General features: G+C 45.4%; 1 protein-coding gene across 2 annotated transcripts in view; it reads left to right on the plus strand.

Annotated features, from left to right (window-relative positions):
• The window catches only part of VPS8 (VPS8 subunit of CORVET complex), a 69,230-nt gene that overhangs the window by 36,672 nt on the left and 18,276 nt on the right, over positions 1-14,282 (plus strand). For both annotated transcript variants that reach the window (XM_057379625.1, XM_057379626.1), the window contains exons 32-40: positions 494-592; positions 3,531-3,620; positions 4,051-4,097; positions 8,018-8,159; positions 8,771-8,860; positions 9,293-9,335; positions 10,117-10,220; positions 11,267-11,345; positions 12,658-12,740. In XM_057379625.1, coding sequence (XP_057235608.1) covers positions 494-592; positions 3,531-3,620; positions 4,051-4,097; positions 8,018-8,159; positions 8,771-8,860; positions 9,293-9,335; positions 10,117-10,220; positions 11,267-11,345; positions 12,658-12,740 — 777 coding nt within the window. The remainder of the gene's footprint in view (positions 1-493; positions 593-3,530; positions 3,621-4,050; positions 4,098-8,017; positions 8,160-8,770; positions 8,861-9,292; positions 9,336-10,116; positions 10,221-11,266; positions 11,346-12,657; positions 12,741-14,282) is intronic.

Consider the following 14,282-nt stretch of genomic DNA (forward strand, 5'->3'; position numbering starts at 1 on the left):
TTTTGTGGGTGAGGGAGTTGGAAGAGAAGGTTGTGTTAGTGAGGTGGTCAGGAGCCATGGCACAGGAGAGCACCTGAGCTGGGGGCAGTGCAGGGGAGCCTGGGGGACAGGGAGGAATTCAGCCATATGCTGGGAAAACTGAGCTACCCTCTGGCAGGGTGTTCTCTCTGCCTATGCCCCTTGCTCAAATGATGTCCTGTCCTGTTTCCTGTGAACAAGAGGAGACATTTCTAATAGTGGAAGAGCAATTCTCTKTGACCTCAGTGCTTAACACATTAGCATCAGGTTCCTCTTGGCTCTTTTTTCCTGRCAGTTCTTCAGGACCTCTTTAGGGACGTACAGTCTCCCTGCAGATAACTCATYCTGTCTTCCTCAGAGAGCAGTAGCCCTGAGGTCATCACAAGGCTGTTGGAAACACTCTCCTTTCCAAAGGCCAGTACTGTCAGTGGTGCTGCAGAACACCCTGCAGCATTTGTGGGTTTGTGCCTTACAGGAAGAAGTTTTCAACTAYATCCACAACATTCTGTCCATTCCTGGCTACAGTGCTGAGGAGAAGCAGCTGGTGTGGCAGAAAGCTTTGGACCACATAGAGGTAGGTACAGTATATCCTGCACCCGTGGGCCCTCAGCTGCTGCTGCTGGCTCTGGGATCTGCTGGGTGCTTTTCCAGAAGCACAAGTGTCCCTCCCAGTGCTGAGTCACAGCTGTTGGGATGGCTGTGACCTGAGCTCAGTGCTCTCACACATTAATGTAAGTGCCTCTCTCGAATTCAGGCCRGCTTCCTTGGCTTCCTGGCTTCAAGTGCTGCTCTTTGGATAATGGAGCCTTCTCAGGGGGTGATGGGCACTGAGTGCTGTGGAGCAGGGGAGGGATCCATTAGCAAGTCTTTCATCTCCCAAGAATGGAGCAGCACAAGGGCAGGACATGGACATCACTGACCTCAGAACCTATGGGATCCAATTCCTCATCCAGATTCCTTTCTGCTAAGTGCATTCAGCCCTGGCACTGCTAACCTGGGGGAAGATGGGGTCATGACTTCTCTRTAAGAAACAGGCTGCTGCTAGACTTTTCCAGCTAATAATTTTTCCTRTGTCTTCAATCGATGTCTGCTTCAGGGGATGGAGATATGTCTGAAATGTTTGTCCAGTCAGTAGATGTGGGGAATCTATAATATTTCTAGTTCCTGTAAGGTGCTGTCAATCCCCTCCAGGGTGATCTGGAGATAAGCCAGGAAAATAATTCTGTCTGTAAAACAARCCTTACAGACTACACTCCTTAGCAGAAAATGGCCACAGAATCTGTATTCYGTGAGGCAGACAAAAAGCTAATGGGCATATCCAGAGTACTTTTAGTTTCTACCAGCATCTGCAAGTAGTGCATGACTAATGAGAAAATGGACCAAGAGGGAGRGTGATTCAAAAGACAATGCACAAAGAAGCCCTGTGACTGCAGCTGTCTGAGATGTGGCTYACTGAGCTCACAGCCCCTCTCCAGAGGCAGTGGCAGAGCTTTGGGACTGGTGGGGTTGGTTGTGCTGGGGCTGAGCAGGCCTGAGCAATKGGGGCTCCAGCTTGGGCAAGTTGCTGTCTGCCGTGCTGCTTCTTGTATCTGCTTCCTTCTGCTGCATCTCTGTCCCCTAGAGAGCTGCTGGGCAGGTGATGGGCTCCATGGGTCACCTTTYTTGGGTGTTGTCACTGAGATCAGCTCCCTCTTTCCTTTTGGCATCCTCTGTTTCCCGGGATTGGTAGCAGTGTGTACAATTCCATGTGGTTTAGCAGCCTGTGGCTGCTGTGGGCTTTTGTCCCTTTCCATTGTGATAATCCTGCTGTCAGACATTCAGAAGGCTTGAAAGAGTAAATAACGTTTTATTGAGGTGAAGCTATGATTTCAGCTCTTCAGACAGCTGTCATTTGCTGAGGTATGAATGCAGCAAACCAGCCTCTTTAAGCGAGACTTGCAGCGTCTTGGAGAGGGTTTCCTGGTCATTGTATGGCAGGAAGGGGGCTTTGTCATCACTGCCACTTCTCATTTTCCCCATCATCTCACAACCATTTTTCCTTGGTGTTTATCTTAAAAAAAATAAACCCTGTTCTCTTCAGTCACAGTGCTGGTCTTGTTCTACCCTCATACCCACATGTGTTTAATTCAGAACTGTCCCCTCAAGGGCTGTCTGAGCAGTACCATGTTTGCAAGTTGTTCACACCTGGGAGAGGATGGAAACCCAAACCACAAACATTTTGTGGGATGGGCTCTGAAGGTTGCACTGATTCCAGCCAGGGAGATTGGGCCATCTCCCTCCACCTGCCAGTCCTACCTTCAGCAGTCCTGGGGACTCCCAGGGAGGGTTTGTCTAGAGAGAGAAATAGATTAAGGCAGTCCCGCTGCACCCTTTCTGTGTCGTTCCCTACTGTGCTTTAAGATGTCCTGGGTGCTTTGGATTTCCTGGGTTTGTGGGGTGCAGGAGTGCTAGGGATGCAGTAAAGGGCTGAGCTCATGCAGGAAAGGTGTGGGGTCAAACACTGCAGAGCTGTGGCRTCAGAGCTGCTTATGTAGGGGGTGGGTTTTCCTCTGGAAAACTCAAAGGCATCATCTGTGACAGCTCTTCCTGCAGAGCTCATGGAATGGTCAGGCCCTTCCTTGCTTCCCTTTGCCCCCATCTGTTGCTGGCATTGGCTGCRTTCAATGGCTGCTCTGTCTGGAGACCAAGCTACTGCTAAGGAACTTGGGTTTTTTTCCAGATGTACATTTCCGAAAATTTTCTGTCTTTACTGCTGTAACAGTTGTTTTTGTTCAGTAAAGCAATGTTTTCTTGSTTTTAGATTCAGCATGGGCTTTTGGGAAGGTTGCCAGGTGCACAGTATTGTTTTGCAGCAGTTGCTTCTCATTTATTTGGAAGTGTGGATGCATTTGGAAGGGTTAGAAGCCAAAAGCTCACATTATGGGTTGTGTAGACTTGTATGATATGAAGCCTTTTAGCTCAAGTTTAACAGAAGACAAACCCACAGACATCTAAAATATTTTTGTGTCTTTCTATTACAATAAAGAAATTGTTTTTTCATGTCTGGACAGGTATCAGTTACAGGAAAACTTGCTTTTAAACCTCTGGTTTGGTTCAGTTCAAGCCARTTGGCCACTGTTTCCATTGGACTGAGAAATTCCCAAGGGTTGGTTGTTTCTCTTTCCTGCTGGCTCGCAGTTGGCACTGGGAATGTCTTCTTGGCAAGGGGATAAAGGCAGTTGTCAGATAACCTGATGAATAACTTCCTCTGCTTAGGACTGAGATGGGGTCTTGGTGTGAAGGGTTTTGTAYTCTTCAAGGCCTGGTGTGTAACAAAATCGTCAACTTCCAGAAATCCTTTTTTACCAACTACCCTTCTATTTTTTTTACATCTTGGTGCAGTAGTGTTTTTTATCTTACACTCGAATCTAGGCAAAGGTGCAGTTACAGCATGGATGGGCTCAGTAATGCTGCATAATTATATTGCCTGTGAAATCAAAAGGATTAATTTGGTTGTGTTTCCGTCCCCAAAGGAGCTGCTGGTGCTGAGCCCAGGTAAAGCAGCTGACTTGGCAGCCATTCACTTCAGCGATCAGATCGAGAGCATCATCTCCAACCTGCAGGTGAAGTGTCAAACTCCATTAATTTGGGGCTTCTGTACAGTGGGGATGTCATTCCTGTAGGAAATGATTGCTAGTAGTCATGGTGAGCAGTGGCTGTGTCAGAAACAGAAGRAAAATAGGTGATAGCTACTCACTGATAGGAATGGCTACATCTTAATTATTTGGCCTCTTTGTAGAGTTCTGGCCATGAAAAAATATGCAGTCTCAGAGCTGCTGGTTGCAGGTTTTGCTGGAGTTCAGCCTTTGACTCCTGGAGCAGAGTTGTTGTCAGTAAACACATCCTCAGAATGTTTGTGCAGGGCAAGCCTAAAGCATCTCCTTGAGCAGGCACCAGCTGGGAGCTGTTTCCTGCACGGGGTGCAGTTCAGGGCTCACTGCTTTACTGCACATTGTTTGAAATAACAATGTTCTTTCTCCTCCTGTTGTACAGGACCAGTTCTTGCTCTTCCAGTTCCTCAGGAGTCTCCTTGATCCCAGGTATGTAGAATATTGGACTGTTTACAAACTACAGCTTGAAAACATAGATTRAAATCAATTCCTTTGAAACAATGCRTCAGKAATCRGCCTACAGCCAAGCATGAGGCTCAGGAAACATGACCTGCTCCTCAGAGTGCCCAAAGCTGAGRAGGACAGCCCAAAAGAAGTGTTGTGGGGGGTATCCTTGAGGGGAGTCCCTGCCAGCCTGGGAGATGCTCTGGGCACCAGTATGTGCAATGTGCTGCCTCTGGCACATGAGTGGGAACTTGGGCACTGCTGCTCCAGCTGCTCCAGGGGGCTGTGAAATGGTTCCCTTGGGGCTTGAGCACCCACTTCTTTTCTCAGCAATGGCATCTTCCCAATCCACTGCCTGGGTTACTTGACCGAGGTGCCCAAGTTTAACATAAACAGAAGAGCYTTTCAGTCAACTGCCATTTTTAATTTCTGTCTTGTTTCAGAACTGCTGCCRTATTTCACTGCAAGCTCTTCTTTTTAACTACTTGCCTTCTCCATCTGCTGCTGTTCTTGCAGTGCTTCAGCACTGGGTGTTCTCTTTCTGTTGAATCAGTATCAAATGCTAGAAGATATGTATATATGCACAGATTTAGTCACTTYCAAGCAATTGTTAATGCAACTGAGGGAGAGATCTTGGTTTGTKAATTAGTTACAAATTAATTGTGCTTAATGAAGAGGAGTAGGAAAAGGCAATATTATCTAATCCAAGTGTCAATGTTTCAGTTTTTGTTGAAGTGGAATAAAAAGCATGCTTTGGAAGCCAGAACCTGGAATTAATCAATTACTTCTTGGATTTTGTTAGCATGYAAATTAACAAACCAAAGCCAAAAACCCAAACATATGTTTTGTTAWTTCCTGAGTTTTACAGGCATGTTTGTGTGGAAGGTGTTCATTTCCACGCCTCCTGTCTTCTCAGGGGTCAAAACAAAATAAAAAAACAATTATATTGGTTGGGTTTTATAGCAAAGAGAATTAGATGTTTTCATTAATAAATTATTAATTGTGGAAAAAAAACCCAAAAACACTTAAGCAGAAATCCAGCTGGATGTTAAGTGGGACTTGGTTTATGCTGTGGTATCCCTTGCACCCAATGAAGGTAGTAATCAACCTGGATTTTAAACTTATGCACAGAGTGCCTCCCATAATCTCTGAGTAATAAATGTATCTAATTTCACTCTGCCATAATTAGAGCTAAATAGACCCATTTTTGCTGTAGTTACCTTCTAATCACAGGCAACATGTGGTGTGTTCAAACCAGCAATGGGAAGCAACTTTGTGCATGTGATCTTCCCCCAGGTCTCTGYTTTTCCCTCAAGGAGGATGTTCCATGTGGTGCACTAGGCCATGTGGTTTTTTCTTAATAGCACTCAAATCCTGAGGTCTGTTCTCAGTCCTGTGAAGTTGTTTTCTTCTAATACCTATTGAGGGGAGCTGAACATCCTGGGAGAGGCAGGGAAGGAGGGGAAATCTTGCTCTGCAGCCCTAACTGCAGATACACCTACACTTTGTAATATATTTATACAAAAGACAGTGATTAGGCTCTTCTGAAAACATCTGTCTCTTTTAAACCAATCTAAATGTTTACTTTCATGAAGCAAAATTCTTGTTAAAATAAAGACTCTTAGAGCAATAAATGAGCTTTTTAAGGTCTCACATACAACTGATTGCTTGATCATGTGGGGACAAGACTCATCATGCTGGTCTAACTATCCAAGTTGGTGGAATTACATTAGGGATTAATTTGGCCCATTTAATTTAGCTAGAGATTTATTTTAAGGAGGTAGAAGGGGGAAGGGAGGAAACAGGGTTAACAGGAATTGCCTGGGGAAATTAAAACCAAATGTCTGTATGTTTGCAGCATAAACCAGCCCCAGGAAACAGAGAATGGAGTAGGGATAGCTCAGCTCATTAATCACAGTCTTTGCTACATTTCCATTTTAAACTCTTGKTTTTTTTCCTCTAAAAAACACAACTCAGTAAAGCATTGTCTGTTGGAATTTGTGTTGTGTATTATACCAACAATATTAACTTACTTAGCAACCTGGTGTTCTGGATTTATAAATGTAGTAACAGACTCCTAAACCATGAGGGTCTGTTCCAGGGGCTCTCCTCTGTGCCCAGCTGCCTGTGACACTTGCTAGATCTGTGGCAAGGGCTCCTTGTGCTAGATTTTTTGAAAAGTCAGTGCTTCTCTTTTGCATTTTGGAAAGAGTCTGGCAGGGGAGGCATTGGATATTGGCATATGGGAGATATTGGAGTGAACACCATGCCATGGAGCTGAGCAGGACCTGCAAGTCTCAGGACAGTCAATGAGTTTTAGGAATTATCAAAATCCAGCTTTTTTTTTCTATCATCTCCTCTCTATTTTTCTTCATGAAATAAATAGCTGAGGGAAGGGCGAGCTTGCTCATGAAATAGTGAATACTTGCTGCCAGAGTTATTAACAGACTTGAAGTTTGCTCTCATGCTGTAGATGCATGACTTGTCTACCAAGATAGGAAAAAGGACAAGAGATCATTTTCAATAGTGTTTTATTTTAGTCGGCTCACAGAAAGAGAAGAGCACTCACTGCCTTGCAGGGAGAGTTCACCGGGTGTTTGTCGTGGGAGGAGTTGATGGTGAATGCAAAATTCAGTGTTCTTGTTTGGCCCTTCCAGGTCCATTCTTTGCTGTCAGAACACAGTAGTTTGGGCACAGTTTTTGTAGAGTTGTGCCCATACTTCCCACGCTGTGATCAGTACCTGGATGAGGCTTTTGTTTCTGGGCACGTTGCATTTATAATCATTTTAATCACAGAAAGCTGCTCTCGGCTTGCTTGGGCACAGCATTCTCCTGGCCTTTCCTGGATGATCATATTTCTTTTGTAGCTCCCAGGAAATAGAGAACATTGGCTATCAGACCTTTTCCATCCCATGGTTGTAGGGTTTGCACACTAACAGATCTTCTCCTGCTGAGGAGTTTCTGTGCAGAAAGGTAATAAAACTCGATATATACACCCTGATCCATTTCCTTTCCTAGCAGGATCTCCAGTAGAGGTTCAAAGCCCTGTTTCCTGGTCAGGATAAACTTCCACTCTTTCTCTGTGTGATGCAGCAGTCCTTGAACTGTGATGGGCAGTGTAACATGCAGTGGCAGAGAGCTGCTGTTCATTTAAGGGTTGCAGGTGCTGTGTGTGACTCCAGGAAAACATCATCCTTTCCCTCCTCACTTTGAAGTCTCCTCCTTCACGTTACTCTCTTTATAAACAGGATCAGTATAAAACTTAGGACAAAGGGACATGGGCACTGCTGACAATTCTGTTCTCTCTTCTGTTTTCCCCACATGAGAAGTTTGATTAATAATGAGCCCAGGGATTGGAAAATGGGGATCTTTCTCTAAAAGAAGTATGACTTTTTTCCTAGTGAGGTAGGTTAAGGGATGAAACATTAAAATATGGTAAAGGAAGTTAAAGAAGGATTTCAGGAACAATAAGCAAAAAGTGACAAAACATTTCCCCAGATGCATGCAGAGCAGGTCTGTAGGACACAATCAGCATCTGAACAGAGCACTCAGACCATAAGGTCTCATTGAAAAAAAGAGGCCAGTTCTTTGTGCCTCTTTGCCGTGGAGTTGCTGGAGATGTGTCTGTGCTAGTCTTTTTCTTCACAGGAGTCTTTGAGAGTTTGATTTGTACTRAGGCATCAGGAGGGTATGTTGTGGAACAAATGAAATGCCTGCTGAGGGACCTCCAGCTCAGTAACTAGTAGAAACAGCATAATTTTTCTCTTAAAGCCAGATTTTTTTTTTTTTTTTTACTTTTGTATTAAGGATAAAAGACAGCACACAACTGAGTAGGAAACTCTTCTTCCCAGCCAAATGCCTGGACTAGAATTTGACTTGAGTCTCTTGTGCCTGTTTTATTCCAGAGAAGGCATTAACCAAGACCTGCTACACCTCCCACCCTGCATTACTGAGCAGTTCATCGAGCTGCTCTGTCAGTACAGTCCAGACCAGGTTTTGGAGACACTCAAAGTTCTGGAATACTGCAGGCTGGAGGAGACCATCCAGGTAGGGAAGAGATGTATGAGGACARGGGCCAAGGGATGCATTCRAATCAGCTCCTACCTCTTTAAACTGCTGTGAAGGTACTTTAGCTTAGGCTTGGATTAATTCCTGGATACTCTTCCAATCTGTTTCTAGCACTCTCTGTCCCTCTGAGCTGCTGAATTGCTCTCCTGCAGCATGCTTGGRTATATTTAATAGCCTGACTCTGAGTTGGGTCTCAGGGCTAATAAGAAAGGGCCATTAGTGCTTTGAAGCTGCTGAGAAACTGCAGAGTAGAGGGTTGCTATGTTGCTGCTAATTAATGGTGTTGGGGGTATATGAAATCTTGGACCTGGGGTTTTTGGAAAGCAACGCTGCCATAATCTGCCTTGTGCTGGGAGAGTGACTGTTCCTTCCCTGCATGGAAATTGTACCAGTAWTTTTTGAGTGCTGGTGGTGGCAACAGTGCAAGCTGAGAAATMAAAGCAGATGCAGGAGAGCTGCTCAGCCTGAGGAAGGTGCCTGTGAGCACAGGCACTCCCAGCCCTGGCCATCTGCTCTGACATTGTCTTGTGGATAAACAAACACTGGCAGCTTTCTCCAGACGCATTTACCTTTTTTTCCTTTCAACTCAGATAACCCAGAAACATCAGCTCCATGAAGCTTCTTCGTATTTACTGGAGAAAAAGGGAGATATCCATGGTGCCTTCTTGGTTATGCTCGAGGTACAGTACCCCCAAATCCTGAAAGTGGCCATGCCATTGTTGCCATGCTGTGCCATGGTGGCCTGTGCCACCATGTTGGGTGTTGTCCTTGTTCCTCWATTTGTTTCTCTAGAATCCATGCAAGCATTTGCCTTCTGTCAAATATCAGTATACCGATGTGTCTGCAGACTTAGAACATCAGTATATTTTTCTGACAATCCTTCAAACATTTAGTAGATAATAGATGCTGACATTTGTTTTTCATAGCAAAAAATCACCTTTCAGCTCCTGCCTTCCTTTCCATATTTGGAAAGAAGCTGACRCCATGTTAGTCATGCTGGTGTGGAAAAAGGGGGTGAGCCTGTGTAACCACACCTTTGACAAACATTTCTGTCCGAATTCTTGGCAATGTGCTCCCATGCTGACTGCTCTGTGTCCTCTCTTCTGTTTCAGCGATTGCAGAGCAAGTTGCTGATGCTTACTCAAGATGATGGAAGTAAGAGTTATCAATTTACCACGTTAAATTCCATTTTCTGTTGCAAACAAACAAAAAAATGTGATGCGCTCGTGTCTGCTGGGTGGCATGAGATTGTGTTTCAGGTTTCTAGGCATTGCAGTAACACTATTTTTATTTATGTTTCCATGACTGTGGTAGTTATTTGGATGACACTCCCTCCCTCTGGTGTTCTGGTCTTGGTAGGGACCTCAAATACTGTGAGGGGTGGTCTGTGTATGTGCAGTGCCCTGTCAGCTTTTCCCCTTGGGACTGCTCCTCTCACTGCTATACCAAACACATTTCCCGTGTCAGAATCCATTCAGACTCATTACTGAGCTTCAGTGGGCATTATATGGCATCAGTGATGGGACACAGCTGGGAGTAGCTTTTTTGAAAGCAAATTTCTCAGATAAATAAGAATGTTCTGCCCACAGAAAATGAGTGTATGCACAGATGTGCTGTTCRTTAGCCCAAAGACTCATGGGCACCTCATTAAATGCACTGCCCATAGTTGTTACSTAATTGTATCCTAAATCACAGCTAAAATCTTCCTTATTTGATTACATGAAATGTTTTATATGCCCAATTTATTGTGCTATTCAGGAAAAGTTCCAAAAATCAGGATTTGTCTTTATGATGTAGTTGCTGAATGTAGTGAGCAGACTTTAGATGAACAGCATGATTTTATTTTGCAGAAGGATTGGTAGGCRACTTATCTAATGGGAGTTAACTTGTCTAATAGTTTTTATAATTGTAATTTCTTGTTCCCCCTGACACTTAGGCTCAGCTGAACCCTCCTTGCTAGAAAATATTGAAGATACTTTAATGAAAACAATTTCCCTTTGCCAGAGGAATTCACACAGTTTAGACCAGCAACAGCGAGAGGTATGGCATTCAAAAAATGTGTCACTAAAATCAGCCAAGGCCTCTGTGTCWCCTGAAGCTTTGCCCTACGTGGCTTTCCCCATCCATTGGATACTGGGATGTCCAGGCAGTCACCGTGTGCCTCTCCTTGTGCTTTCCCTGTGGCACTTCAGGGTTTGGACCCACAAGAGAGAAATCCTCACTTGTGAGGGTGAAACACAAGACAAAGTTCAGGCCAGAGGGAGGAAGGGGTGAGCCCACGGCCTTTGCCCTCTTCCAGCTGCAGATGGAAGTTGGGCACAAATGTCAGCCAGACACTGCAGAGGCCCTGTGAGATCTGAGCCACTGTCATGGTGGCACAGAGCAGCTGCTGTCACTGTCCCTGTGGCTGAAGAGCCTGTTCACAGCCCCTGCACWGAGTGTCAGCCTGGCCTCTGAGCAGGGAGGCAATGCAGCTGCCTCGAGCTCTGGCAGAGGGAGCTGACTTTGCCTCTTTGCTCAAACTGAGGTTGCATTTCCATTCTGCCCACATTGGTGACACAGAGGCTTCTTTAGTCGCAAGGTTCTGCATCATTTGTGTAATTTCTGAACTCAGAACTGAGAATGTTTTTCCCTGTCTAAGGAGGCAGCATGGCTGGCAGTCAAGAGCTCTGTAATTTGTTCATGAGCGCTGCCCAGTATGAGAGGGGACCTGCTCCATTCTTCCCTGCTATGGTGTCATTGTACCACAGATGGAGAGAGAATTTAGATGTCACTTTCCATCCGGGATCCATTCAGTGTGCTACCCACTCTGGGAGCTGTCTGCCCTGGGGAGTTTGCCTCTCACATGGAGGAGTAGCTCGGGACAGAACAAAGCAGACACAGACTGAGCCCAATTCCAGTAAAGTGTTTGCTCTGAGGTTACTTTACAGTGTTTCAGCTGTGTCCCACTGCAGTCATCGGAAATGCATTTCTGTTCTCAGAATGTGGAAGTGAGTCTTGGCCAGTGGCCTCTGAAGTTGCTCACAGCTCATTTTTTAGCACTGCCCTCTTCTTACTGGCTCTTTCCTCACATTTCATGATTCTAGGCCCTCTGGTTTCCCCTGCTGGAGGCCATGATGTCCCCACAGAAATCCTCTGGTTCTTCACAGTGTCCATACTCTGAATGTGAGTACTTTGGCATTTATGACCCAAATGGTAATCTAAAGTTGTGTGCTGTATCTCCTGTGATGAATGGATAGACRAAAAGTAGTTCTGTTACTCCAGTCCTAAATATTCTGCTCCCTGACATGCAGGGAGCTCAGCCTGGGTGTTYGATAGGCTGCAGCTGTCAAGTACGTAGGGTTTTTGAAATTTTCTTTATTTTGTCCTGAGTGGAAGAGGAGCCCTACCCTAGGCTGTGCTGATTGTTTGGCTGCATGCAGGGTGGTCTCTGAAAGAGCCAGGGTGCAGAGTGTGAACCAAGGCTTTGCAGGTAGTGTCAGCATGTGGGGAGCTCCTGCCATGATGCACTGTCACTGTCACTGTCCCTGCCCAGCCCTGCTGTGCACCTCTGCCTGCCCCTGTCTGCCCTAGAGAGAATCAGTGGACCTGAATGCACCTAAATACAGCTGAATTCTCTGCTCCACTTCTGAGGCAGCAGCTCACCTTGAGCAGCCTCCCTTTGTGGGGAGAGATCAGAGTAGTTAAAAAGGGACTTTGATGGCTTGGTCTTGACAGTCCCAAGCACAGGAAGGACTTGGAGCTGCTGGAGYCAGTCTGGAGGAGGCACCAAGGTGATCAGAGGGATGGAGCAGCTCTGCCATGAGGAAAGGCTGGGTTAGAGTTGGGTTAGATGGGATATGGGGAAGGAATTTGTCCCTGTGAGGGTGGGGAGGGGGCACCACAGGGTGCCCAGAGAAGCTGTGGCTGCCCCTGGATCCCTGGCAGTGTCCAAGGCCAGGCTGGATGGGGCTTGGAGCAGCGTGGGACAGTGGAAGGTGTCCCTGCCCATGGCAGGGATGGCACTGGATGGTCTTCAAGGTGCCTTCCAACTCAAACTACTCTGGGTCTCTCTGAATAATGTCTCTTGCTCCATCCCAGACCTKTGCTGAGGATCTAGGAACAAATTTTAAGCAAAGGTCAGTGCTCAGAAGTTTTAGAGTCTGTGGGCCATAACACAGACAAGGATCCAAACTGGGGTTTGGTAGCAATAGGAAAAGTGAATGGTGATGCTACCAAATAAGTCAAAATGTGGGGTTTTACTACAAGGGCTGTGGGAGGGAATGCAGAGGCATTGTGGGGTCAAAACCTTGTACACACYGCTCCTGCTGCAAAAAGCTAGGTGTGCTTAATACAGTACGTGCAGGAGAAAAAACATAAAAGCTGTTTTCAAACCAGAAAATGACTTAAAATAAAACTCTCTTCATCTGTAAGACTAATCTCTCTTTACTCCTGGAATCCTAATGAACTGCTGTGGCTGTTATRTTTGACATTCCAGCTTTGAAGAGTTTGACAATGCAAGTGCTGAACAACATGGCTGCATTTATTGCTCTTCCYTCAATCCTGCAGAGAATTCTCCAGGTGAGTTCCTGAAAAGGAGGAGGTTTCACTAAGCTTTGCCACTCAGTTCTTGGGAAAAGGTATTCCCAGGTCATARGAGATCAGATCAGCTAATTGTCTGTTCAGTGTTTCGGTAGAAGTTCTGTTGATGAGACAGAAGGTGTAAAACCTGAGAGAATTACCTGGGAGACATGTGGGAACACACAGACCTGTGAGAAGGTAATCAAGGTAATTCCTACAAACAAAAAAAAAAAAGACTAACTCCAAGGTTGCAATTACTTGAAACTGAAACTTGGCAAGTTTAGGGGCAAAGCCACAAGTTTCCCAAAACTTGGCACTAAATTTGTTTAAAGCCTTCTAGCAAAGGCTCTGGGATGGGCAGTAGTGAAGACACTACAGCAGAGTGTGTAGGCTTTGGAGAGAGATCCTGATTGGGCCCARAATATCATTGATGGTGCAATATTATTTTAGAGATGCAGTTAGTGAGTAGCAAACCTGCAGAACTGATTTTAAGCAGGACCTTGGGTTGAGTGATCATAAGCAATATAATTGGTTAATTTGCAAAACCGATTTAGTAACAAATCTTGAGAAAGGCAGAAAAGGAATTAGCAGGATTGTCTGTGTTGTGAAGTGGACTGAATGAAAGGTTGAGACTGTTGAAACACTGTTCAGSGTTTCTGTTGCAGGTGAGAGGGGAAAAGGGCTTACAGGCTTCACAGGGGGAGCACACACCTGGCAACCTCTTGGTTTGATCTTAATATTATGCACAATCTTGGATTTTGAACAAAGTCATAAGATAGCAAAGCATGTTGCAAGAGAGTGGATARAAAGTGTGTTCAATTGAAATGTGGTTTTATCAAAGGGAGGAAGTGTCAAGCAAACGTAATGGCTCTTCAATAACTTATTTAGTCTGCTTTTAGCTGAGGTTTTGATATAATTTCCTGTTGGGCTTTGTTTGATGTTTAATGCAGGCAGGAAACGATGGAGAAGCTGTGAGTGGGAGGCTGCCAAGGGAGGCTTCTCTGGGTTGTGCTGAGAAGTACCAGGATGGGGTGGGAGTCAAAGCAGTGGCCACAATGCAGATAACCCCACTGGGAGGTGTGACCGTGTAGAGGAGGATCCTGTTCTCCCTTGGGATGAAGGGAGAGTGTTGTTGATGGCAGTCTKCAAATATTTCATTCTATTTATATTTGATGGACTCTTTTAGCAGCAATTGAAAATCCCTTTTGCAGATGCTGGTGCTGATGTCCTGGAGGCAGTAGGGGAGTGAAATGTCTTTGTCTGTTGTAGAGGGAAGTGGTTGGTGTGATGGCTCTGCTGGGGAGACTGAGGGGATGCTTCATCAGGTGAAGTGCTTTACTGAGGACAGAAATGGGTCAGGCATCACTGAGAGCAGCATGTGCAGCTCTGGTCACTGGATTTGGGGCCAGGGGGGAACTGCTTCTGCTCATTCCACCTCCCTGGTCAGCCTGACGAATGCAGTCTGACTAAAGAGAGATTTGGAAAGGCAGRTTTTTTTAACAACTAGAGCAAAAAACAGTGACTTCTTAAAATGCAGAGAGA

The sequence above is a fragment of the Malurus melanocephalus genome, unplaced genomic scaffold (assembly GCF_030028575.1).
Source record: "Malurus melanocephalus ecotype Western Australia unplaced genomic scaffold, MMel_1.1 scaffold_412, whole genome shotgun sequence".
Classification (NCBI taxonomy): Eukaryota; Metazoa; Chordata; class Aves; order Passeriformes; family Maluridae; genus Malurus; species Malurus melanocephalus.